This window comes from Protobothrops mucrosquamatus, unplaced genomic scaffold (genome assembly GCF_001527695.2).
Source record: "Protobothrops mucrosquamatus isolate PMUCROS unplaced genomic scaffold, P.Mucros_1.0 scaffold415, whole genome shotgun sequence".
NCBI classification, from domain to species: Eukaryota; Metazoa; Chordata; class Lepidosauria; order Squamata; family Viperidae; genus Protobothrops; species Protobothrops mucrosquamatus.
In genome coordinates, this window is record NW_015386744.1 from 557339 (window position 1) to 585066 (window position 27728).

Here is a 27728-nt window from a genome sequence, read left to right on the forward strand (position 1 = left end):
ATAATGCTTTGTATGTCAATGGTGCACATGATCCTCACAGATCAAGTGCCTTGCTTTGCTTCATTAGGGGGTTCCTCCACTGTTGATATTGCACAGCCATCCCCAACCTGGTGCCTCCAAATGTTCTGGACCATCTTTTCTCCAACAGCTGAAAGCAACATAGACAACACTTTTTCCAAATGTGCCCCACAATCATCCTGGGAGGTGGCTTTGGATGAGAAAGAAAGAGAAACTGGCCCAGGGTTAGTTATCAGCTATCTATCTGCCATCTATTTATCTACAATCTATCTGTCCCTCCATGCCTCCATTCCCATCCATCCATCCATCTACCCATCCATCCCTACCCATCCACCCCATCCATCAATCCATCCCCATCCGTCCACCCACCCATCCATCTATCCATCCCTTTTTCTTTCTTTCTTTCTTTCTTTCTTTCTTTCTTTCTTTCTTTCTTTCTTTCTTTCTTTCTTTCTTTCTTTCTTTCTTTCTACCATCTTTTTATCTGCAATCTATCCCTCCCTCCCTCCATCCATCCATCCCTATCCATCCATCCTTACCCATCCACCCCATCCATCAATCCATCCCCATCCACCCACCCACTCATCTACCTACCTACCCATCCATACCTATCTATCTATCTATCTATCTATCTATCTATCTATCTATCTATCTATCTATCATCTATCTATCTATCTATCTATCTATCTATCTATCTATCTATCTATCTATCTATCTTCTATTTATCTGCAATCTATCCCTCCCTCCATCCATCCCTACCCATCCACTCCATCCATCAATCCATACCCACCCACCTCTATCTATCTATCTATCTATCTATCTATCTATCTATCTATCTATCTATCTATCTATCTATCTATCTATCTATCTATCTATCTATCTATCTATCTATCTATCCATCTGTTTACCTCTCTATCTAGACTAGATGACTAGATGACCTCCAAGGTCCCTTCCAACTTTATTATTATTATTACTATAATTACTATTATCATCATCATCATCTATCCATCCGTCCATCCATCCATCTTTGGTTTTGTAATGGTATGTGAGATGCCCTTGGGAGACAGGAGAAGAGGTGGAGAATGGACACATGAGATTTGAGTCTGAAGGAGAAGGGATGACGAAAGGGTCTCAAAAGAGCCCCTCCTTCCTTCTGGGCAACGTCAACGTGAAGGGAGGGGCACTTTCAGAATTTTAAGTTCCTATTGATGTAAATCTCAGAATAACAATAGAGCTAGCACTCCAGCACTCCTTATCTGGATGACCTCACCCGGCTAATAGGTTTAAACACTGAATATATTTTCCTACTGCTTTAAAAAAAACACAGGATTATATCTTTGCTTTTTTACTGATGCAATTATATGGATTTTATTATTACACGGCCGCATCTCTCGGGTGCTCTTAGGAAAATAGCAGGATGTAAATAAATGCATTCATTGCGATGGAGCTCAGCTTCACTCCCATCCCATAAACAGCTAATGAGAGAAAAAAGCCTTGCCAGATTCTTCGGCAATTAAATTGGNGCATGTGAAGAATGTTAGGTTGAAATTTGATCAAGACGTCATTCGTTCCTAGCCACAATTCCTCCCCTTAGCCATCAGAGGGCACTTTTATAACAATAAATTAAGAGGAAGGACTGCAAATAAGGAAAACTTTGTTTTTTGTTTTAATAAGAAAACCCATGTAATTCATATCCGGGATGTAAAGATAGAGAGGAAATTTTAAAAAAAACAATCTCAGTGAAAAGACACCCTCATCCCCAGATTTTTCTCAAGAAATTATTGGGTTTACCTCTTTGATTAACAGGATCTTTAGCAACGTAGGCGACATAATCTGTAGTATCCTAAAATACACGTAAAACAAAAGGAATAAGTCTTTTTTTAATATGAATATTATTTTATGTTTTTAAATAACCAGCTCACTTGACTGCTAGGTTTAAGTGGTCAAAAAGGAGGTGTGTAAGAAGATAATAGAAAATTAAAACAAGAGGATGACTGAGCTAATGGCATTTCCTAGTGATTTTTCTTTCTTTCTTTTTATTAACTTTTTCCTTTATACAGTACATATTCAGCAGACTATGTCATTTTTATATACTATGGATCTACATTCTATACAATATATACACTATGTACATTCAATCTAACCCACAATAACTTAATTTGCACAATAACCTTATGTATATTTCCAATTTTTGTTTCTATTGTCATTCAAATATACCAATTTTCCCAAACCGCATAAAATTCCGAATCATCTTTTTCTTTTAATTCTAAGGTGAGTTTGTCCATCTCGGCACATTCATAAATTTTCTGAATAATCAACCCCTCTGGTGGTAAATTGCGTTCCTTCCAATATTGCGTGAATGCAACTCTTGCCGCAGTTAATATATGTAAAATCAGATATCTTATTTTCTTATCAATTTTCTTTTTAAGTATTCCCAGGAGAAATGTTTCTGGATTTAATTCGGTTTGACATTTTGTTAAGTCAACATTTTGTTGACATTTTCTAGTGATTTTTCATTCTAAGTATAATTTTCCTCAATATTCTATGACTGAACCCTATTCCTAATATGAAGAGGTTCAGTTATGCCACTGGTTCTCTATTAGCATTCATTCGCAATTGTGTTTTTACTTCCAACAATGTTCTTAAATTGAAACTTCTATACTTACTGGATCCCCCCCAGAGGCAAATGAAATGGACTGCATATGGTGGTTTGCAATAATCTGAGAAGAGAAAAAAAAATAGGTGGTGTCTGTGTATAGCTCATCCAGAAACGATTAGTAAATTTTCTCTGCAAAGCTCATCATATTGACAGTTCGTAAATTCGGCATACAGACTAATGGAGGCAGTCAGGTAGAAGCACCCAAAAGCAGATTGTCTGCTTAGAACAGGTAAATTCCCTCTAACAGTCACATCCCCAGCTTCTGGATGTCATACAAAGCCCCAGGTCTTCTTTTGTGCACCCTGAAAGATCCCACAGAGATGCACACAATCCCTTGCCAAAGAGCCTACTTGGTGTCGTGCAGTGGTTCCCAACCTTTTCTATACCCCGCACCCCTAGAACGCTTCTGGTATATTCTCGCACCCCTTACAAAAGTTCAAAATGAACTATGCATATACACTATAATTCTGAAACTTCTAAACCCAGGTTTTTGCACCCCCTGGAATATCGCCTCGCACCCCCAGGTTGGGAACCCCTGGTGTAGTGGTTAAGGCACTGGATGAGAAACTGGGAGACTGGGAGTTCTAGTGTTATCTGAAGCACAAAGCCAGCTGGCTGACCATGGGCCAGCCAGTCTCTCTCAGCCCTAGGAAGCAGGTAATGGCAATCACTGCTGGAAAAACCTTGCCCCCAAACTGCAGGGACCAGTTCAGACAGTCAGCAGCATCGAGTCAACATTGACTCAAGGATACTTTAGGAAAAATAATAACAACTCACTTGGTTACGGTATGACTAACAGATGGAATTCAAAAGCAAAATATTTAATGACAAAACGTTAGATCTGCAGCCTTTGATGCTCGGATCAGAGCCTCAAGGACCATCCCTACCTGCTGGCTGTCGGTGTTCAATAAAGTCAGACTGGTTGTTGAGATGGTCAGTTTTATATGCGTGCCAGAAAACTGAAGATTGCTTTTGCCAAGCACAGGAGAAAGAAATTTAGCTGGAGGCTGTAAAGACAAGCAGAGGGTTGATTTCTTATTCCATATTTCACGTAAGGCGATCAATGGTTTCATTTGCAGATGTTTGTTACAAAGTTCCTGCCAGGAATGTCGTGGGGCACCTGAGGAATTCTGGAAGTTGAAGTCCACAAGTCACAAAAGGGCCAAGTTTGAAGACCCCTGGCCTAAGTGGACAATGCTAGAGAATCCAGAGATATTTGCAAGGTTTTTCATTAGCTTGAAAATTGGTACTCCATGGTAATGGGACAACACCCGTTAATTTCCATTAAATAATAATAATAATAATACTAATAATACTAATAATACTAATAATAATAATAATAATAATAATAATAATAATGATGATGATGATGGTGGTGGTGGTGGTGGTGGTGGTGGAAGGGACCTTGGAGGTCATCTAGTCCAACCCCCTGCTCAGGCAGGAAACACTATACCATTTCAGACAAATGGCTGTCCAGTCTCTTCTTAAAAACTTCCAATGTTGGAGCATTCACCACTTCTGGAGGCAGGTTGTTCACTGGTTAATTGCTATAACTGTCAGGAAGTTTCTCCTTAGTTCTAGATTGCTTCTCTCGTTGGTTAGTTTCCATCTGTTGCTTCCTGTCCTGCCTTCAGGGGCTTTGGAAAACAGCTTGACTCCCTCCTCTTTGGGGCAGCCCCTGAGATACTGGAAGACTGCTATCATGTCCCCCCTCGTCCTTCTCTTCATTAAACTAGACATACCCAATTCCAGCAACCGTTCCTTATAGGTTTTAGCCTCCAGTCCCCTAATCAACTTTGTTGCTCTTCCCTGTACGAATATGAGGGTTATATGAGGGTTCCCTAAGACATGTAGATATATTTTGTATGTGTTGATGGTTCAAGTAAAAGGTAAACTTCTTAAGGCCCAGAGAGAGCTCTTTCCTTCAAAGAAGCTAGTTGGCCATCAAAGATAGATTTACCTTCCGTTTTTTTGTGTTCCCGTGTATTCCTGGCACAGCTTCACATAGACGACTTATTGCTTCCCTGAAAAAAAAAATGGAAAAGGATTTACATCAAAAAATGGGGGAGAGAGAAACCATCAATTAAGGATCCACACAGCATTGAATAGAACTCCAGATGTGTCTTTCTTTCTGAGATTTAAATAATTTGTGGTTCTAGGACAATGCTTTGTATGTCAATGGTGCACATGATCCTCACAGATCAAGTGCCTTGCTTTGCTTCATTAGGGGGTTCCTCCACTGTTGATGTTGCACAGCCATCCCCAACCTGGTGCCTCCAAATGTTCTGGACCATCTTTTCTCCAACAGGTGAAAGCAACATAGACAACACTTTTTCCAAATGTGCCCCACAATCATCCTGGGAGGTGGCTTTGGATGAGAAAGAAAGAGAAGCTGGCCCAGGGTTAGTTATCAGCTATCTATCTGCCATCTATTTATCTACAATCTATCTGTCCCTCCATCCCTCCATTCCCATCCCTCCATCCATCTACCCATCCATCCCTACCCATCCACCCCATCCATCAATCCATTCCCATCCGTCCACCCACCCACCCATCCCTTTCTTTCTTTCTTTCTTTCTTTCTTTTTCTTTCTTTCTTTCTTTTTCTTTCTTTCTTTCTCTTTCTTTCTACCATCTATTTATCTGCAATCTATCCTTCCCTACCTCCATCCATCCCTATCCATCCATCCTTACCCATCCACCCCATCCATCAATCCATCCCCATCCACCCACCCACCCAATCTACCTACCTACCTACCTACCTACCTACCCACCCATCCATACCTATCTATCTATCTATCTATCTATCTATCTATCTATCTATCTATCTATCTATCTATCTATCTATCTATCTTCTATTTATCTGCAATCTATCCCTCCATCCATCCCTACTCATCCACTCCATCCATCAATCCATACCCACCCACCCACATCTATCTATCTATCTATCTATCTATCTATCTATCTATCTATCTATCTATCTATCTATCTATCTATCTATCTATCTATCTATCTATCTATCTATCTATCTATCTATCCATCTGTTTACCTCTCTATCTAGACTAGATGACTAGATGACCTCCAAGGTCCCTTCCAACTTTATTATTATTATTACTATAATTACTATTATCATCATCATCATCATCTATCCATCCGTCCATCCATCCATCCATCTTTGGTTTTGTAATGGTATGTGAGATGCCCTTGGGAGACAGGAGAAGAGGTGGAGAATGGACAAATGAGATTTGAGTCTGAAGGAAAAGGGATGACGAAAGGGTCTCAAAAGAGCCCCTCCTTCCTTCTGGGCAACGTCAAAGTGAAGGGAGGGGCACTTTCAGAATTTTAAGTTCCTATTGATGTAAATCTCAGAATAACAATAGAGCTAGCACTCCAGCACTCCTTTTCTGGATGACCTCACCCGGCTAATAGGTTTAAACACTGAATATATTTTCCTACTGCTTTAAAAAAAACAGGATTATATCTTTGCTTTTTTACTGATGCAATTATATGGATTTTATTATTACACGGCCGCATCTCTCGGGTGCTCTTAGGAAAATAGCAGGATGTAAATAAATGCATTCATTGCGATGGAGCTCAGCTTCACTCCCATCCCATAAACAGCTAATGAGAGAAAAAAGCCTTGCCAGATTCTTCGGCAATTAAATTGGCCTTTATTAAGGGTTTAAAAAAACAACAAAAAAACCCTCATCCAACCCATCCAGGAGCCCAGTAGCGAATGGAAGAGAGAGGCTAAATGAAAAAAAGAGGGGAACGCACAGGCAACTAACATTTGGCAAAGGATGAATGCTTAGTTGCTCCGTCCAAAGCCCACTGGGTAGAATGAGTAACCCCATGACAAGGATTCTCATTCTTGAGAGGAGAAAAATATCAGAATTTTGGGAACTGCTATCCCGCTCAGTAATTTTCCACTCTGTGCAGGGTTGAAGAAATGGCTTCCAAATGGTTCTTGCTATTGTCCAAGAGAACATTGCTTTTCCAATAGAACATTGCTTGCTAAACACTGAAGAATCTTTGTTGCTGTTGCGTTGTTGTTCAGTCACTAAGCCGTGCCCAACTGTTTGTGACCCCATGGACCAGAGCACACGGGCCACCTTGTCCTCCACTGTCTCCTGGAGTTTGCCCAAATTGCATCAATAACACTATCTAACCCTCCCATCCTCTGCCGTCCCCTTCTCCTTTCGCCTTCCATCTTTCCCAACATCAGGGTGTTTTCCAAGGAGTCCTCCCTTCTCGTTTTGTGACCAAAGTATTTGAGCTTCAGCTTCAGTATCTGTCCTTCTAAAGAATGGTCAAGGGTTGGTTTCCCTCAGGATTGATTGATTTGATCTCCCTGCAGTCCAAGGGACTCTCAAGCATCTTCTCTAACATTCAAAAGCATCAACGAATCTTTAACCAACTCATGATCTGTTGGATAGATGGAACTCATACACTGTATTAAATTAAAGATAGTGTCATTCAATGGACAACTATTAGGTGGATTCACCCAATGTGTAAAAGAATTAAGCATGGGTTACAAATTATACTGGTGGGAAATATACAACAGGCTAAGCAACCACTAAAAACTCCCTCTCCCAAGTTCAACAGTGCAGGACGGTTTCCAGAGAGAAATAAAATAAAAAATCAAGATGGCGGCTGTGACTACATGGTTAAAGTCTAACCACTTTCTTGCATGGGACACATGCAAAATGAGGGCAAGGCTTCAATGTTGCGGCTGCCATTTTGATTTTCTGGAATCCCTACTGCGGAAACACCAGATGCAATGCATAAATGCCACCAGTTTGTCCTTTGCCCTTTGTCTTCAAAAATGATGTGACAATGGCTTGGTATACAGGTTTGTGGTGAAGTTTATAACGTTTCTGGTTGCCAAAATAAATAAATATTACAACTAGGAACAATGGCCAATAAGATTTCAGAATCCAGAAGGTTTCCTAAATAAGAAACAGAAGAGACCAGATCATGGATGAGACCCAAACTCTATGAACAGCAATAATAACAAAAGTAATACCAATGTTATGACACGCTATCTAACTTGGATTTGACAGGTGGCTTTCTCTAGCAGGCAATTTGAGTCAGCAGCATCTTTTCTGATTTTTTTTTAAATTGGAAATCAAAAGGCAGCAGAGATGCCTACCAAACTTCCCAGAAAAAGTTCATTCAATATCGTATGCTGCGTGTGTCCATTTTACTTTGCCATGTTTGAAGCCACCTGTCATTCCTAAATTGTGACACCACGCACCAATATTTTGCTAAAACAAACAGATGGAATAGGACACTTCACCTCAAAATGAGCAAGTTCTCCAACTTATGTAGACTGTATGTTAAAATGTAAGATGCATGTTGCTTTTTGTTAAACTCTCTAGAACAGGGGATCTCCAAGCTTGGCAACTGTAAGACTTGTGGACTTCAACTCCCAGAATTCCTCAGCCAACATAGCTCAGCATAGTTGGCTGAGGAATTCTGGGAGTTGAAGTCCACAAGTCTTAAAAATTGCCAAGGTTGGAGAACCCTGCTTTAGAAGATACCAGGCTGGGGAAAAGAATCCTAGTCTGCATTTGAGAAACTGGTACCTTCTTGGTCCCAAAACACCAAGAACCCATTGGACACCTCTTGGGTGTCAAGGAATTTCTGCTCCCACAGTGCCTCCCCCCCTCCCTCCAGGATTGTGTGCCTCCAGACAGTGGAGAGTCTAGCTTTGTTCACTGGTGGAGAAGCAACTCAGCAACAACACTGCATTACTTTGTTTATTGTGTTGCCAAATTCAGCTGAGAGCAAAGAACGTGGGCTGATGTCAAGGAATAAGAATGCTCTTGAAGTTGAGCTTTTAAGCATCAGAGGTCCTGTCTTTTACCCACAGAACAGAAAGGGATTGTATGGCAGTAACAAAGTTGAATGTTTAGCCATTGAGACAAAGCTGTCTGGCTGAATTGGTTCTGCAATTTCAGAAGCCTCCTATTTCAAGTCATCTTCTCTGGCCATTTCCAAGATTTAGACCTGGGTTCCTACATCATATTAAGCCAAGATTGGGGTCCCTCATCAAGCGATTTTGCCACGAGGATTGTTTTCGGCTTTGTGAGAACCTGGGCACTGTGGTTTGAACACAACCAAAGGTTGAATCAACAACTGTTAGTTAAAAAGGTCTGCTGTATGCATTCTGTACACCCAACCTATGTGTGTAGTTTAGCAAGTGTTTGGAACTCAGCCATTTTGGCATGAAACCAATGTTTTATGGCCTAATGAGTGGCCTAATTCCATCTTAGTTTGCGTTGTCTTCAATCCCATATTGATAGTTCACGCAAAGTTATAAAATCATGAGTAAAAATTGCAGGGTTACCATATAGCACATTATGGTTCCACGTGATGTTTGACTCCAGTCTTAATATAATATTCCCAAGATTCTCATTTGACCACAGAGGCCCCACACACACCAAACAGTCATAGGATATTTACTGCAGAACCAAGGCTAACTGTTTAATATAATCCCACAGAATAGAATGCAGTCATCTAACTCCAGAAAAGGCAGGCTGCTTATTAATGCTTGTATCTCGGGCAAAACCCAAGCACGTGGTTTTATGTTTTGATTGTTCTGGCTCCCTTTTGTAAATGTGTAAATTAAAACCTTAGAAAAATGTTTTAAAATTGGGGAAAGTAGGATGCAGCAGTTTCATGCTAACTTGCTTCTCAGTGTTGCAGTTGCAGGTGCTATTAGCAAAAGTCTCCCAACAAATATGGAACAATTGAATGTTCTCTCCATGAAGACAGACTTCATGAGGAACATGGAGCAAGTCCAACATTATTCTTCCTCTTTTACAAAAACTCTGACTGGAGAGTTGCTCTCTCAGATACCTAGGGGTGAACTCGCTTGCAGCAATGACATAACTTATTCCATACATCATGCTTGGCTACCCAACCATTATACGTTGGGAACTGTGGCTTATGCTTTAACACAAGGCATGTACCTAGCCACAATGATTTATAATAACTGTTATAGCCTAACAGGTTATACAAACACAGCCAATTGTGTCTAGGCCCATAAATCCCATGGCTTTAGTCTGATCTGTGAAGCCCTCTGATTCATTCATGAAGTGGTTGTCCGTGATACAGTTGGATTATGACTACAAACACGGGCCTTGCTGGCATGGCTATATGATATAGGCAATGGGACATGGGCTCCAACGACATCTAGGGTTACATCCTCTAGATCAGGGGCCTGGAATCTTGTCATCTTTAAGATTTGTGGAATTCTGGGAGCTGAAGTCCACAAGTCTTAAAGATGACAAGGTTGCAGACCCCTGCTCTAGATGCCTTCCATCCCCAAAAATATTCTATCTGATTCAATGTCTTCAGGAGAGTGGATGAAAAAGCCATTCAACTACATCTTCCAAGGTCCAAACAGAAAGTATTCCGGTGTACATTCTGATATCCTGTTAAACAAGTGGTACATATAGGAGGAAGACAAGCAGAGACGGGGGTGGAGTCAAGAGAGGAATCAGCTAGAGTCTTTACATTCCCACAAAGGTCTAAGTCCAATCCCTCTTGAATTCCACCGACCTTTATCTAGTGCCAATTTAGTGCTGACCATTAGTTGACTAGGTTCTTATGCATAGGCATGAGCAACGAATGAGCTCAACTTAATGTAGGGTACCGATTCTTCGCACCTGACAGCCCAAAATACCTTTGGATAGAGCAGTGGTTCTCAACCTTTTTAATGCCGCGACCCCTAACTGATTGTAAGTCGAGGACTAAACCGGTCGTAAGTCGAGGACTAAACAGGTCGTAAGTCGAGGACTACCCAACCGGTCGTAAGTCGAGGACTTTCCCTGCCCGGGAGCGCCGCGCATGCGTGGTTCCGCCCCCTGCGCCAGCCGAAGCATAGCTGGCAGGCGACAGAGACGGAGCAGGCCGACCACCAGCTGGCCCAGCTCAAGGGAGGTAAGGCACCCGCCGGAAAAGGGGAAAAAATGGTGGACAGCCTTGCTTGGCGACCCTGTGAAATGGTCGATCGTCCCCAAATGAGAACCGCTGGGATAAAGCACTTCCTTTGCAAAATAGGAGCAAATGTATAGCTAAGGAAAATGGGGGTGGGTGATGGTGAAGAGATGCATTTCTTTTGTATTTTGAGACAGGTGAGACCATGCCCAGTTATTAAAAGAAGCTTTTGCATTAAAAGCTGAAACTCGAGCAAGATATTTGAAAAGGAATTGTTAAAAGTTTGCACTGTTTAAAGCTCCTGCATACGCCATTTTAATGCAGCCTTAATGGAACGCTCTATCTCAGAGACAGAAGCATTTGATAGATACAATTAACTCGGGCATATCATTAAGTGGTTTTAAACAGTGAACTACCAAACACTTAAATAAACATGACACATTCTTCTGCATAGCGTTAAAATCCCGCAATTCTGGGAAGCAAAAACAAATGCCTGCTTGTGCATTAAGACTTAACGCCACATAATTTAGAACACTTCTAATGCCATCTTCCACACACACAGCACAGTATAGCACAGATGTAAATATTCCTTTGACAAGGACTACACAAGCCCTCAGTTGAAGGCCATAAGATGGAGAGGGTTCAAGAAAACACCCTGTTAGCAAATTGTAGCTGTTAACTTGACAAAAGGGGAGAAAAGAAAGATTTGACCGAAGAATGACTACGTTGACCACATTTAATTCTAAAGGGGATCAAATCAAAGGAATCCATCTTTAACCTTTTTATTTTTTTCTATCCTTTACTTTCTAAAGTATCTCCTTCAAGCTTTCAGAGTAGCCCATTGCATATCTGGGTTTTGGCTTAATGTTGCACCGTTCTAGGTAACTTGGTTTATTCAGCAAATCATGGTTAAGACACACTATATAGCTGAGCGATGAAGCAACTCAGCCAACTGAATCATGCAGAAGATTCCACCCTAAAGACATGCCATGAAACACAACATAAAGCTTCAAACAACGCTGAGTGTAATAAGGAAACAACTTAGTCACACAGCTTTCTGTAAAGCCTATAATGTCAAAAGTTCTCCTTGCAGTACTGTACATAATTCAAGGAAATTCAGAAAGTTCTCAAGAGGAGATTTCAGCACAATATAGTTTTTGCTTAAATAGCCCCTGGGCAACTATGAGTTGTCTTGACTGCTTCCTGCTGTGGTTTTGAAATATTCATGTGGCAGACACGATATTAACAATGACCAGTATATTAGGGAAATAATTTCCAGCCTCGGGCTCTTTGCTGGCTGCCGAGTACAAGTCTGACATTAGGAGCACCAGAATACGATGCTTACTTAATGCCAACTATCAAATCCCAGTCTCCATCTCCCAGCAATTCAGTCACTAGTATGGAGATAAAACAGGGGACATTTTTAATCGTGCTAGGCTGATTTTTAAATTCTTAAGCAAAGAATATTTCAGAGTCTTTGCATAAAAACAAAGCCAGCCAAAAGGCCTTGTGTTCATCAAAAGTTTAGCTTTGAACCAACTCTACCTACAGACAGGTAATCATGGACTTACAACTGTAATGTTAGGGTTGGTTCTGCGTCATCCCCATGGATGAGAATTTGAATGCAAAGAAAGCTTAGGCTTACAACTACTGGAGTGAATACTATTGCTAGCAGTGTTTCACTAATTGCTTGTAATTTGGTGGGCAACTTTAAAGCTAGATTTTTTTTTTTGCGGGGTGGTGGTGGATATATATGCAGTTAAAATGCACCCCATGCAACAAACATACTGTTCATTGAAGCTTCCGTCTTCAATAGTTATTCTACATATCTGTCCTGCTTCAGATAACTGGGTAATGCATTTATTTTGCTAACTATTAGATATTAGCCTGAACTGAGATAAGGACAGGGATACCGTTTTATTTATATTATTTTGTCATGCTATTGATAAATTAAAAATTAGTTCCTGCAAGCTGCTTTTTTCAGCCCAAGAGCAGTTTAATAAAATATGAGATGCAGTTATAATTAAACCAACATGTTTTATGTAAAATGAAAGCATTTGATTACATTCTTAACAGGAATTTTTTTTTATGTTGTATTAGTCTTACACAGAGCACAGACCGGGCTAAATTTGTGAACGTCCCAAGAAAAAGGAAATTTTTAAATTAGAAAAACATTGAAAAACAGATAAGGCTCATTCATAACACTCTATACAGAATGCATTAGAAAAAAGTAAAAGATTATCCAGGGAGAAAGTCAATAAAATACACCTCAGCGGCGAACTGGAGGAAAATTTTATTCCTGTATGTAAGTGTTTAGATTTATTTACTTATTTACCTACATATAACTCCCAACTTTTCATTAACAATTCAATCTCCAAGCAGGGATATAACAATTAAAAGCAATGTATAATGAATATAATTTTACAAAAAAGGAAATATAGCTGCTGCTTTAAAACCCTCGACCGGCATAAAATCCTACAGAGGAAAAACATCCATTCAAAGTGATCAATAGCAAAACTGCATTGATTGACTGATGAACTGCAGGTCAAAGCAGAACAAAGCCAAGAAAATCAATCCGGAAAGATCTGATGTTTTAAATCAGGGGAATAAGAAGAAAATAAACCATATTTCTGCCTGCATAGAAATAAAGGGGGTTTGAATAGGATGCTGTAGCTTACCTGGTAACCTGCGTCCGTGTACCAAAATCCAAAGACCTCATTGATTGGAGCACCTCAATGCAGCCCATATACTAAATATTGAGAGAAAGAGAGAGAAGAGAGAGAGAGAGTTGAAAAAGTGGAAAATCAGAGAATGATCAGAAGACCTTGCTCTTTAAAATGGTAGTTGATACTTCAACCAGTTCACTGGTAGTCCTTCCTGATTTTTTTTAAAGCTTTAATTATTTTCACAAATGGATAAAATTCAACCTAGTCCTAGACTGAGAAAACTGGGGTCCAAATCATGAAATTGGGAAGAACTATATTCCTTCCTTTCTCGATGGAATATCCAAACTCTAAACCCTTCCAAGAATACTGGGGCAAAAATGTTTAATTTGGACAAAAACATTATTTATTTACCCAAACTGACGCACCACCCGCCTCCTGAGACGCTGTGTGATTTACAGTAACATAGATAAAACATATTTCCACCGTACAAATGTGATATGAAAGTAGAAATACAGAGCAATAAATAAGCTGCATTTAAAGATGATGGACCATAAAATCTTGTCCAATAATTCTAAAAATAAAAATCTGAATCTCCCAGTGCTCATTTAAACCATAGAGCAGTGATTGTCAACCTTGAGAATTTTCAGATGTGTGGATTTCAACTCTGGCTGGCTGGGGAATGCTGGTAGTTGAAGTCCACACATCTTAAAGTTGCAGAGGTTGAGATACATTCCTCACAGCCCTGGAATGAATTACTGAGAACGATAGCAGAGGCATTTTTCTGGGGTAAAAGAGTTCAATGACAAATAAGCCATAAATTGGCCAGTAACTGGATCCACATGACATACCAAGGCACACATTGAAGAAATATATTTTCGTCTGTCCTGTGTGATTACATTTAAAGTCCTTTTCATCCTCTCTCTCCTACAAGACTGTGGGTGAAGGACTTTGAGTAACCATTCTGAGGAATTATGGTAGTGGTAGCCGTTTCCTAATAATGTAAAGGCTACAATATAATAGTAATCGGCACTTCTGGTAGCATGGAGGAATAAGGATGATTTGAGGAGGGAAAGATGGAAGATGATAATATATTATCATCTATGGATCATCATCTGTTATCATCTATATATCATCTATATGATAATATATGATAATATATCATATATTACCATCTACGGAAGATGATAATATATTTTATTTAATGGCCAACGCTGTAGTTACCGTAACTCTCGGCCATTAGTATTCAGTAAGAAGAAGGAAAAAGATAATGGCCTGAACGTTTACAGTATGTATGTTGCAAATCAAGTCTTTGAAAATCACCTTCAAGGTTAGATATCCATTAAATCAGCATTTACGGTCTCTGCTCTGAAAAGCAAGGGTGTGCAGTGGTATTTTTTCAACTTCTGTGGGCTTTGAAGCCTCCTCCCCCTTCCCTTAAGAACAGTAATCTTGCAAACCGGCTGGCTGCGATATTGCCACCCTTGATGAAGGCTAAAGATTCGGAGGAGTAGGTGAGTCACAGGCTGGGATCAGATGACTGTGAGTAAGCTCCCCTCAACATATGCGTGGGAGGCTGAATTGAGCAAAGCCTTGTGGGGGAGGGGGAGGGAAAGTAGGGAGAGAGAGGAGAGAAACCATTACTAAGGGGTTGCTATCAATGGTCCTGATTGGAGTTCATCTTATCAGACATTCTGTACAGGCCATTATTTACATAAAAGCGGGAGAAAGGAAAAGGCAGGAACAAGATGTTTCGAAAGAGATAGTCAAGTGACTTCAGCATTTTGGACTATTCAGGACTGTATACTCCTAGCTGTGTAGGGAAGGTCTCAATTGTCTAGGAAATGAGAAGATAAAGGTAAAGTCGTGTACAGGCCACACCAGTTTTGGTCACCACGATGTAAAAAAGATGTTGAGACTCTAGAAAGAGTGCAGAGAAGAGCAACAAAGATGATCAGGGGACTGGAGGCTAAAACATATAAGGAACGGTTGCTGGAATTGGGTATGTCTAGTTTAGTGAAGAGAAGGATGAGGGGGGACATGATAGCAGTCTTCCAGTATCTCAGGGGTTGCCACAAAGAAGAGGGAGTCAAGCTATTCTCCAAAACCCCTGAAGGCAGGACAAGAAGCAACGGATGGAAACTGATCAAGGAGAGAAGCAACCTAGAACTAAGGAGAAATTTCCTGACAGTTAGGACAATTAATCAGTGGAATAACCTGCCTCCAGAAGCGGTGAATGCTCCAACACTGGAAGTTTTTAAGAAGAGACCGGACAGCCATTTGTCCAAAATGGTATAGGGTTTCCTGCCTGAGCAGGGAGCTGGACTAGATGACCTCCAAGGTCCCTTCCAACTTTATTATTATTATTATTATTATTATTATTATTATTATTATTATTATTATTAACTCTAGGACATGGTGTTGGTCTCTGTTTCTCGGACGAGGGAGCCAGCATTGTTTGAAGACATTTTCCGTGATCATGAGGCCAGCATGGCTATACACCAAAGGCACACAGAATGCTCTTAGTTTCTCACCAAAGTGGTACCTGCAGGTAGGCCTTGACTTACAACAGTTCATTTAGTGACCGTCCAAAGTTACAACGGCACTGAAAAAAGTGACTTATGAACCGTTGTTCACACACTGATGACCCTTGCAGCATCTCCGTGGTCACGTGATTTACATTGGGATGCTTGACAACAGACTCACATTTAGGACGGTTGCAGTGTCCCCCGGGGTCAAGTGATCCCCTTTTGTGACTTCTGACAAGCAAAGTCAATGGGGAAAAAGCCGGATTCTCTTAACAACCGTGTTACTAATTTCAGAACTGCAGCGATTCACTTCAACAAACATGGCAAGGAAAATCGTAAAATGGGGCAAAACTCAGTTAACCAATTTCTCACAACATAAATTTTGGGCTCAACTGTGGTCGTATGTTGAGGGCTACCTGTATTAATCTACCCGCGTTTCCTGCTTTCAACCTGCAAGGTGGGCAGGAGCTGGGGCAAGGAACAGGAGCTCACCCCGTTCCTTGGTGCTCAGTTCTCGAACCTGGGCTGTCAGCTCTCCAGCTGACGAGCTCAGCATCTTTAACCACTGAGTCATCACACCCCCTCTAAAAAAATGAACATCTAGTCCAATGACCTTCTAGCCTAACTAATTAACATCTAGTTCAGGGGTAGGCAACCTTGGCTCTTTTATGATTTGTGGACTTCAACCCCCAGAATTCCTGAGCCAGCCATTCTGGGAGTTGAAGTCCACGAGTCATACAAGAGCCAAGGTTGGCTACCCCTGAACTAGTTTAACAAAGAGAAGGGCTAGGGGTGACATGATGGCTGTCTTCCAGTACTTGAGGGGCTGACACAGAAAAGTTGGGAGTCGACTTATTCTCCAATAATTTTCTGGGCAGGACAAAAAATAACATGTGGAAGATTATTAAAAAGAGATCCAACCTCAGAAATAAAGAGAAATTTCCTGACAGAACAATGGATCAGTGGAACGACTTGCCTCCAGAAGATGTGGGTGCTCCATCACTGGAGGTTTTTAAGAAGAGATTGGACAATCATTTGTCTGAAATGGTGTAGGTTCTCCTGCTTGAACAGGGGGTTGGACTAGAAGAGCTCTAAGGTCCCTTCCTAGAACTAAGGAGAAATTTCTTGACAGTGAAAACAATCAGTGGAACAGCTTGCCTCCAGAAGTTGTAGGTGCTCCATCACTGGACATTTTCAAGAAGAGATTGGACAGCAGTTTGTCAGGCCAGGAGGGGATAAACTCTTTTGGGGGGGGGTCCTCAGGACTTTTATTCTGCTTCCTAAATTGTCCCTCCTTGAGACTTAGAGAAAGAGAAACTCAACGCTATGGTTACAGTGTGTTCACTGCGAATGACAAAGGAAGAATTTCAGGATGTTGAGTTTCCTTGGGTAATAAAATCTCTCCGGGGAACTATTAACAGTTCCCACAGCTGTTCAGCAGGCTGGTTGCTTAGTCAGAGAGCTGGGTTCTCAACACAACTGCCAGTCCTTTGCGCAGAGGTCAAGTCTCATGACTCACTGAGAGTAATTACAAAGGAAGTGGATGGAGCAGCTAACCTCCCCCCCTTCTTCCCCTCCGATAAGACTCAGATCTGCCAAGGTCTCTCAGGAAATACTAGCTTCCGGTCCTACTGCCTCCCCAACTCTCCAGCTCCAATGTTATAATTAAACGTTTGCATCCAGCACAGTCGAGCAAATCAACAGGGAGAAGCTAAAAGCCATCCTTTTGCTTCCTGAATCAGATATGAGTCCAAGGAGCTCTGAGTCATAGAAGTTCGTTGGATGCCCATGAGGGGTCATCAATGGGGTGGGAAAGTTTTTATATATGCAGTCTTTGCTACAAGGCCAGGGCAGGTGCTTCAAAATGCTGTTTCTTAGCAAAGTAATATGGGCGGGGGTAGGAGGTGGGAAGTACAAGCAAATAGGTCTGTGGAAGTGAAGGAGATGACCAAAATGAGCCCGAGGGAGGGATCAAACATGGCATCAGTCTTGAGTCACCTCAAGCCCACAAGAGATCTAAGTCCAGCCCACCTTGAATTCCATTGACTCTATGGATATGCCAAGACAGTATAGAAGAAACCATGGAAGAGGAGAGGGCCAAAGTGGAGGGGTGGGTGATGTAGGAGATGACCAACATGAGCCTGAGGGAGGGATCAAACATGGCATCAGTCTTGAGTCACCTCAAGCCTACAAGAGATCTAAGTCCAGCCCACCTTGAATTCCATTGACTCTATGGATATGCCAAGACAGTATAGAAGAAACCATGGAAGAGGAGGGGGCCAAGGTGAAGGGGTGGGTGATGTAGGAGATGACCAACATGAGCCCAAGGGAGGGATAAAACACGGCATCAGTCTTGAGTCACCTCAAGCCCACAAGAGACCTAAGTCCAGCCCACCTTGAATTCCATTGACTCTATGGATATGCCAAGACAATATAGAAGAAACCATGGAAGAGGAGGGGGCCAAGGTGGAGGGGTGGGTGATGTAGGAGATGACCAACATGAGCCCAAGGGAGGGATCAAACACGGCATCAGTCTTGAGTCACCTCAAGCCCACAAGAGATCTACGTCCAGCCCACCTTGAATTCCATTGACTCTATGGATATGCCAAGACAGTATAGAAGAAACCATGGAAGAGGAGGGGGCCAAGGTGGAGGGGTGGGTGATGTAGGAGATGACCAAAATGAGCCCGAGAGAGGGATCAAACGTATCATCAATCTTGAGTCCCTTCAAGCCCACAAGAGACCTAAGTTCAGCCCACCTTGAATTCCATCGACTCTGTCAGCAGATGCCAAGACAACACAGAAGGACCCATGAAAGAGGAGAGAGGCCAAGATGATGTAGGAGCCAACAAGAGAGCTACATCCATCCCACCTTGAATTCCATTGACTCTTATCTACTACCAATTTGCTTTGACTGTTAGTAGTTCAGATTCTTGTAGAGCGCGTAAGCTTGCAATAAACCCTTAAATATCATTTCAACTGCCTGGATTTCCTCATTTCCTGGGCACTTAACAGGAAGATGGTTAACATCTTATGGTCAAAATAAAAATCCTACTTTCAGGATCACGTAACATATGGGGTTGTAGCCTTGTTGTGTGCTTGATTGCTTCACGTTTCAGGGACCTACAGCTTCCCTGCTGTTGCTGTACTACTGTTCCCAGCATCCTCAGAAAGTGCAGCCAATGGTGAAGGATCCTGGGAGTTTATCACATCTGAATGGTCACAGGTGCCTCATCTAGGCCAATATTCAAATATTATAATGAGGAGATAGAACGCATCTTTGGGGGAGAGGACAATTAGGACAGGTTTGGGGGAGAGGTGGTAGGAAGCAGCCCTGTCATTTTGTCTTCTAGTTTGTGGGTGTTTTGTGAGATTTTTCTCAAAACTCCAAAAGGTCCATGGACCCTTTTGCTCATTTTTTTCTCCCCAACCGTACTTTCCAACTGAACTAAATTAAAGAATGGAGATTACAACAAAACGCAAAGCAAAAGGCCTCAAACCAGGAGTCTCCAGCTTCTAATTTAAAAAACAAATGCCTTGGAAAGAAAGCTAAGATAAGCCTTTTTCTTCACAAGGGGCCCAACTTTTCGTTTTTAAACATTATTTTCAGTCTGAGAGCTGCACACTGGAGGAAAGAGAGCCACTGAGAGGGTGATATCACCAGAAATTTGTGAGGGTGAACATTCTGACCTCTATTTTTAGACAGTTGTGGGAAGGTTGTGGAAAACAGGTGTAGGAAGTTTTGCATATCGACTCATTCGCAAGCAGAAGAATTCTTCAGAGCAGTTGTGCCCAACTTACACTTTGGATCAGGACCTATTTTGTATGGGGGTTGGCATTTGGGTGGGCAAGAGTGAAGGCAGCAGAAGGCAATGCTTTGGAATTTTACAGAAGAAGCAGTCAAGAAATTTACCTCAGAGTTGCACGTGGTAAAGCAGCTATGAATGCCTCGGAGGAGATATTCAAATCTATGGTGTATGATCTATGACACATCTATGTCTACAAAGATCTGGCTCATGAAAGTCAGGATATTGCCTGTGAGGCTCTATGGGAGCCAACGAGTGAAAAAGGAGAATAGGAAGATTGAGGCTTTTGAACATTGATGTTGGAGAAGATCCTGAGAATAATATGGACAACCAAGAAAACAAACCAATGGGTCCTCAAATATATCAACCCAGAACTCTAACTTGAAGCACAGATGACCAGGCCCAAAATATCCATAATGTAAGGAGGATGGACTCAATTTACAGTAGCAATGTTGGAAAATCCAAAAGACCAGACTAGGGAGAGACCATCACAGAGCAAAATCTATCTATGGGGTTAATTAAAAACAACTTGTTGGCCCACAATCTATCAGCCAGTCAATTAAACTGTAAAACGATGGGGTGAATTGATGCATTTTATTCAAGGAGGTAAAAACCAAGTAATGCTAAGAATTTTCTTGCTATTTTAGAATGTCCAGTATTGCAGGCTGACTCTGCCCACAGTCTGGAGTTCGATCCTGACCGGCTCAAGCTTGATTCGGCCTTCTGTCCTTCCGAGGTCGGTAAAATGAGGACCCAGATTGTTGGGAACAATATGCTGACTCTGTAAACCACTCAGAGAGGGCTGTAAAGCACTGGGAAGCGGTATATAAGTCTAAATGCTATTGCTATAAAAATAGAGAGAAAAAATTCATGTTTGTATAGGATGCAGCAGTGAGTAGTTTGGGAATGAGGTCACTATGATGAGCATTCACTCCCCAAAGTTCCTGGTTATACTAACTACAGTCTCTGTCGCCCTTTTCTTCCATTCTTAAAAAGATTGCTATTTTTAAAAAGTGCACCTACGGTAATTGAATGTTTTCATCAACCACTTTCTACGCCATTTTAAAAGCCTTGCAGGATGAGTTTGGGGTCCAGGACAGTAAAAGCTCAAAGCAAGCAGGAAGCCGCAACATATGGCAGTAAGGGTATGGAAAATGTGGTTTTTCAAGAAAAAGAGACAAAAATCACTCATGCAACAAACAGCTTTCTTTTATTAGGAAGTGAAAGTGAGCGTTTGCATATAAATAAATTTGGCCATCTCACCTGGTGCTGTTTTTTTTTTTAAATGGGGAATTCCACTACCAATTTATCACTGTTTATATATACAGTATATGGGGGGGGTATATAAATCACATTATATTCTGTAATATGATCAAAAGAAGGAAGTATTAATGTCCATAGCAAAAACCTATCGTATTTGCTATTAGTTTTTAATGAAACGAAATGATATTTAATTAACATTCTGCCCCTAAAAAATAGAAATCTTTTATGTTTAGATATCAGAACCATAAGAAATTCAATATGGGTTATATTATTACATTGTTGCAGAGAAAACTCAGCTGAAATACAGATTGGTTTTGCAATTTTTAGTCTGTAATAGTTTCCTGTATTAAACCTGTAGGCTGCCCAATTCCTAATAACCCTGAATGGCCTACCCTACGACTATCAAATTACAGTAAAATAAAATAAAAGGTAAAAATTCTTAGCCTTTTCGATACAAATAAGGATACTGCATGTTTAATCAGAGGCTGATAGAACGGATTCCTGCATTTCTACATGAATCCACCTTTTACACATTAAAATATAACCTGGAATCTTCTACAGGGCACACCTGAGATGGCAATGCACAGGAAAGAAGCCCAGGTTTGCTTAAAAGTGGTTTACTAAATAGCTCACAGCTACTGGCTTCCCAAAACACATTTAAAGACCATGAATTAGGTTTTGGCTTATGTGTTGTGCAAATGCAGTCTAGAAGAAGCTGCCTCACCTCCTACTAACCCAGGCTATTTTGGACCGGCAATAATACATCATAAATCTAAGCTGAATTCGTCTTCTTCTTCTTTGTTTTAAATCAGATTAATTTGGATAGGTGCATAATAACACAGCCGCTAGTAAAGTACCAAAATGGTTGATACGTTTCTCCCAGGGGGAAAAGAGGACAGCAAGGGCAGAAACTAAGGGAGAATTGCAAACACCAATTCATGCAAAAATAGGCAACAGAATCACAAGCCCTCTCTCCCTGCAGCAGGAACAGCAATAGCACTTAGACTTATATACCGCTTCACAGTGCTTTACAGCCCTCTCTAAGCAGTTTACAGAGTCAGTACATTGACCTCCAACAATCCGGGTCCTCATTTTACCGACCTCGGAAGGATGGAAAGCTGAGTCAACCTTGAGCTGGTCAGGATCGAACTGCTGGCAATGGGCAGAGTTAACCTGCAATATTGCATTCTAAACCACTGCACCACCATGGAAGCATTATGATGTGATGATTTATGTCCCTGCTGTTAGGCTATACTACAGGGGCAGGTTTCTATGGGAAAACTTACTCCCTTTCTCCTTTTGAACTTGGCTGAACAGTGAGTTCTTTAAAAAAAAATATAGGGCTGTGTTCTGCCAAGGTGGCAATGCCCTCATCTTTAACGTAAAACCATTATTTATCTGCTTAACTGTGGTATTGCTCCATACAGGATGTCCTTGGTGCTCTACCCCATGCAGTGATGCTGGGACAACTGTTAGCTTTTTACATGAGGCTTTTAACTGTTCAAGGTACAGTGGGTAAAACTCACATATTACCCCAAGGCTTCTCTCAGGGAAAGCTAGCCAATTTTATCGTGCTGACAGGGGACTAAAAAACAGCTAGATAAGCAGCCGCAACTATGCAATCCAAGTCCCCGTAGTAGAGACTATTTGTAGCTCAGGGTGGAACTGTGGGGTCCTTGGTGCTCTCTGAGCTTGGCTGCTTTCTTGCAGACGTTTCATTACCCAACTAGGTAACAGCATCAGTGCCAAAAGTCAGGTTTGCTCTCTGTTTATCTGTCTGAGAGTGGGGTTTACTCTCTGTTCGTCTGTCATTCTTTTTACATGCGTTTTTAACAGCCTCCCTGCAAGCACCAATTTAACTTCAGTATAACCTCCAGCCCCATTTTTATGCTTCGGCCCTGAACCTCAAGGAGGATGCAGAAGTTTAAGAAGAACATTGTAAACTTGGGAGATGCAATGTTTTCTTTCTTTCTTTCTTTTTTTACAATCAGATCAATAAAATAGGCACGTTAAGCTTCCGGGAGATTCCATACATCTATTTTCTACTTCTCCACAAACGTCTAAAAATAAAGAAAAGGCCCAAACGTTCAATTTTATTCACTCTGGTGACACCACCATCCTTGCCCCACGCTATGGCTCTCAGACTGAAAATAATGTAATAAAATGAAATGTGTAGAGTCCCTTTGGAAGAAAAAAAATGTTATTTAATCCTGGTTTGTACAAATCTATCCTTGTTTTCTACACTAACCTAGTTTTGGGGGTTGTCTTTTGTATCCTGGAATGAATCTTCTTGGGTTTTTTCCTAGGAATGGCAGAATTTGCTTGCCCCAGTGATAGCATTGCTAACTCGTGATTAACTGAAGCATTGTTTTTCCTCATTGACCCAATTTAGTGGGTTTGCATTATGCACTGCCCAATAAACTGAAAGCACATGAACTGCGTTCGAAGAGTAGTTAAGCTAGCGTTAAGATTCACTCTTTTGCATTCAGTGTGTTGCACAAATCTTCCTGTCTTTCTTTGTGTTTTGTTTTTAAAGGATCACTTCCTCGACATGTTAAAGGCTTAGCTAGATACCAAATTTTCTTCATGCTTTTTCCATGTGCCAGTTTTCTTACAAGGTAATTCACACAGTGTATCACACCAAATAAGGGAGCATCTTAATTACATCGGTACTCTGTAAGTGTGGTCTATTTTTCGCCCTGTACAATGGGAAATGCTCTCATATTTGTTGACAGAGCCTACAGGAGGGGAGGATTTAAAGGCATTTTTAGCGAAATGTGAGGGAAATAATGAAACAAGAGTCGTTTGGGGGTACTTTCCCCCCTAATTCTCATTTTGGAATCAGACTTCAGCATATAAAATGAGGTGGTCTAAATATTTGTTTCCTTAGAAGGCTAGCAGCTGAAGTGTAAAACAGAAATATAACTCTTCCTCGACTTACGACTGCAGTTGAGACTGAAACTTTGGTCACTAAGTCATGCAGTTGCTAAGTGAGTTGCACCCAATTTTATGTCCTTTTTAAGCAAGTCACCATGGTCGTTAAGCAAATCTAGTTTCTCCTATTGACTTTGCTTGCTGAGGAATAGGTGCGCACTGCAAAGTTTTACAAAAAGGATACACGGTCAAGAGCGCATGAAGGACAGCATTCTAATGCATTACATTAATTCAAAGGGAGCTTACACGTATTCGTTCATATGATCACTACTGCAGAGGAAAAGATCAAGGGAAGCTACTTACCCGGGCAGCATAGGATATCCCTTTCTCCAAACTGGATTCACCCTTTTGTCCAAGATCTTTGCCTGGCTTGGATAGGAAGCCAGAGTCTCCCACGGCTAACAAAACACAGTTCTCTTGGGTGTTTGGGCTTGACTTGAATGCCTTGTCTGGCTCTCCCTGGGAATAAGCAGAAGACAAGGAGCAGCTTAAGCCGATTTCTGGCACGGTTCGGCTGGCCTGGACAGTGACGCATTCGGTGAGTTTAAACCTTGGCACCTCTTTCGTTCGTAGGCAGAAGTTCTTCAAGGTTGGCAAGGTGGAAGGGTTGGCCAGCTTAACGTTGGCCATGCGGGGTACCAAGGTACACAGAGAAATGGAGCTGTCCGAGGTACCAATTGGGACATCTTCAGTGAGTGTCTTAGAAGTAGTGGAAGAAGAAGCTGAAGAAGACTTCAGGCGGAGAAGATCACTCGACGACGACGTGTCTTCTTCCAGTGAGGTGAGGGACTCATTTCTAAAACGACTATATTTAGTCCTGTGGAGCATTCCTAGTTCTCTTAAGAATTCTACATCCAGTAGTTGTGCACTCAAGCAATAGAGAATAGGTTCTCTCATAGCCTGCAAAGTTTTGTAACTCAATCTCCTCGTCCCCCACCCTTAACTTAGCTGCTTTCTTATGAATGACCAAAAAAAATAGGGAACCAGACAGATCAAAATAATTTTGAATAGAAAAAATAAGAAAACAGGGTTTCTGGTCTCTGTGGATGCTCTCAAAACATCTCCGGAATGTTTCTTCTTCTTCATAAACCCTGTTTCAGTTTGCCTGGTCATTTGGTTGTCTGAAATGAAATCCAAGTGAAAGACCTATGAAGCCCATATCCCAAAGCTACGTCTGCTTAATCTGAACAGCTACCATAATTTCAAAGCAAGCAAACTTCAAATTCTTCTCAGTTTTCAACACTCAATGTCTTGATTCTGTGTAGGATTAATGTTAAAGACCCGCCTACATTAAAAAATAATAATAAATGAAGTATTTAGGACAAAGACACCACAAGAAACCTAAAAACTCTTTCTTGAAAAACAACAGCAAGGTATTTTTTTTTTTAGAAGAAAGTTGCCTTCTTCCAAGTCAATTAACAATGACTTGATCAGTTGAGGTGGGAAAAAAGCACTTCTCTGAAATTAAAATAAAATCCGACAAAGGCAGCCTGAAGCAAAAAAAAAAAAAAGTCCAGGTTAACGTGTTCTATGAACGAAGCTCAGCTTCTGTCTGCAAAAACCTTGCTCGTCCTTAAAGACCCCTCAGTAGCATAGTGATCCTCAAATACTCTGCGTAGATTGAGGTTCTGGCACAGCAGAACTTCAGATCTTCAGAAGAACCATCAGTCAATGGAAGCCTTGTCCATCATTCTTGGGAGCCGTCGCCTTAGCATTTTTCCACCTCCAGCTCAGGATGACCGATTTCTTGGAAACGTTACAGAAAGAACGTTGCTTTTCTTCATCTTCTTCTTCTTCTTTTTCTTTTTTTATGAATGAAGTTTTCTGAATGGACCTCACTGTGTGCAAGCTAAATAAATCTGTGAATGAAGCTGAGGATGGCTGTAACTGACTGGCAGTCCCAGGGGTGTTTAGTCTGCAGCCAATCGGAAGGGAGCCTGATGACTCACGCACCATAAATACACTAAACTAGTAGCCATCCAAAATGTGACTTTTGGCAAAGGGGTAGTAGCTTTCACTGTTCACCTCTCTCTCTCTCTCTCTCTCTCTCTCTCTCTCTCTCTCTCTCTCTCTCTCTCTCTCTCTCTCTCTCTCTCTCTCTCTCTCTCTCTCTCTCTCTCTCTCTCTCTCTCTCTCTCTCTCTCTCTCTCTCTCTCTCTCTCTCTCTCTCTCTCTCTCTCTCTCTCTCTCTCTCTCTAACTCTCTCTCTCTCTCTCTCTCTCTCTCTCTCAGAAGAAAGGTGGAGAGCATGTGGTTTCTGCAATGCAGCAGCAGGAGCGTAGCATAAAGAAAAGGCATTAATTCATAGGATATAAAGCCCTGGGGGAAAAAGAATGATGATCTGGGGTTGTTGTTTTTTCCTGTTTCTTTTTTCTTTCTTTAAGAAACAGAGCTCTTTTCTATTGACTTTCCGTTCCATCTATAATGGCACTTCCTGCGCCGATCACATTTACTGGGAAGGCAGATGAGAAGAAACGGGCAACGCAGGAAGCCCCGGAACCTGAGCAGGCAATTCAATAAGTACATCACATCCTCAAGAAACTGCAAGCCATCACAGGCATTAAGGAAGGAAGATGAAAGTGCATCTAGGGAGAAGAGAGGGGAAGGGGTAGGGTGAGATGGGGAGGGGGGGAAAGGGGGTGGAATCCTGCAGCTTTATTTGCTGGGTTCGTTAGCATTGTTTTGTATTTTCAAAAAGGGCTCTGTTTGGAGTGAGCTCAAAGCTGGAAGGGGTATATAATAACAGGAAGAGACAGGAAGATTGAGACTGCTCCAAACATCCAATCCTCTCCATGTAGGTCGCCCGAGCTGGTGGAAGGTGTCTCTTCCCCCAGCCTCTGTCACCTTCTGTCTTCAAATCTAAAAATAGGAAAAGACGCTGGACTTGGGATCTTTCCCAGCAAAAGAGATGCTGCAGCCTCCCCTTGCAACACGCAGAGGGATTTATTCTGAAGAAGCAACGGCCCTTAAGCTTTTCTCCATCCGAAACCCGGTTTAGTCCTTAGTAATTTCTGAAAATCTTCTTGGGGCGGGGGGAGGGGGGGAACCATGTTCTCAATTTTAGACTGGTTTTAGCATTATTCTTTTTTTTTTTCCCTCTCCTGGATGTTGTACTATCTTTGGATTGATTCTGATTCACCCCACTGCCTCTTTCTTTCTCTCTGCTGTTGTCTGTGTGAGGTCTCAGAGGCAAATCAGCCTCAACCTAGCGCTTACACAGAGAATAATAACAATAATAATAATAATAATAGTAAAGTTGGAAGGGACCTTGAAGGTCATCTAGTCCAACCTCCTGCTCAGGCAGGAAACCCTATACCATTTCGGACAAATGGCTGTCCAGTTTCTTCTTAAAAACTTCCAGTGTTGGAGCATTCACCGCTTCTGGAGGCAGGTTGTTCCACTGGTTAATTGTTCTCACTGTCAGAAAGTTTCTCCTTAGTTCTAGGTTGCTTCTCTCCTTGATTAGTTTCCACCCATTGCTTCTTGTCCTGCCTCCAGGCACTTTGGAAGATGGTGTACATTCTGGGTTAGTGAGCAGCTCGCACGAAACTCATTCCTACTTCTCTGCCTTCCGTCGTGTTTTCGACACCACAGGGGCCATACTGATCACAAGAGGTACATTCACTTTTCTCATGGGAAAGCACACTCAAGCCACACAAAAAGCACCATTGTTTGCAGCGTACCCACAACACTGAACGCTATTTAACACGATGGTTAATCCTGCTCTACGAAGCTTCACATGATCCCAGAAAACCCCATCTGGGCTCTTCCTGAAGGCATGCCTCGCTAGGCAGCAATTTCTTCTGCTAAAAAGTCTCCTTTTCTCCTCTTTCCAGTGATGCAGGCAAGCAAGGGAAAGGAGAAGCATCAAAGGAAAAGCTCACCTACCTAGAGGCACCAGTGAGTGGGCT

At 41.6% G+C, this 27728-nt stretch overlaps 1 protein-coding gene across 1 annotated transcript in view; it reads right to left on the reverse strand.

Annotated features, from left to right (window-relative positions):
• The window catches only part of SHC4 (SHC adaptor protein 4), a 37203-nt gene extending 12352 nt beyond the window's left edge, over nucleotides 1-24851 (reverse strand). The window contains exons 1-6 of the mRNA XM_015816211.1: nucleotides 24121-24851; nucleotides 13302-13372; nucleotides 4638-4701; nucleotides 3565-3684; nucleotides 2685-2738; nucleotides 1810-1861 (exon numbers count right to left, since the gene is read on the reverse strand). Coding sequence (XP_015671697.1) covers nucleotides 1810-1861; nucleotides 2685-2738; nucleotides 3565-3684; nucleotides 4638-4701; nucleotides 13302-13372; nucleotides 24121-24645 — 886 coding nt within the window. The 5' untranslated portion in view covers nucleotides 24646-24851. The remainder of the gene's footprint in view (nucleotides 1-1809; nucleotides 1862-2684; nucleotides 2739-3564; nucleotides 3685-4637; nucleotides 4702-13301; nucleotides 13373-24120) is intronic.
• Nucleotides 24852-27728: the final 2877 nt, after the last annotated feature.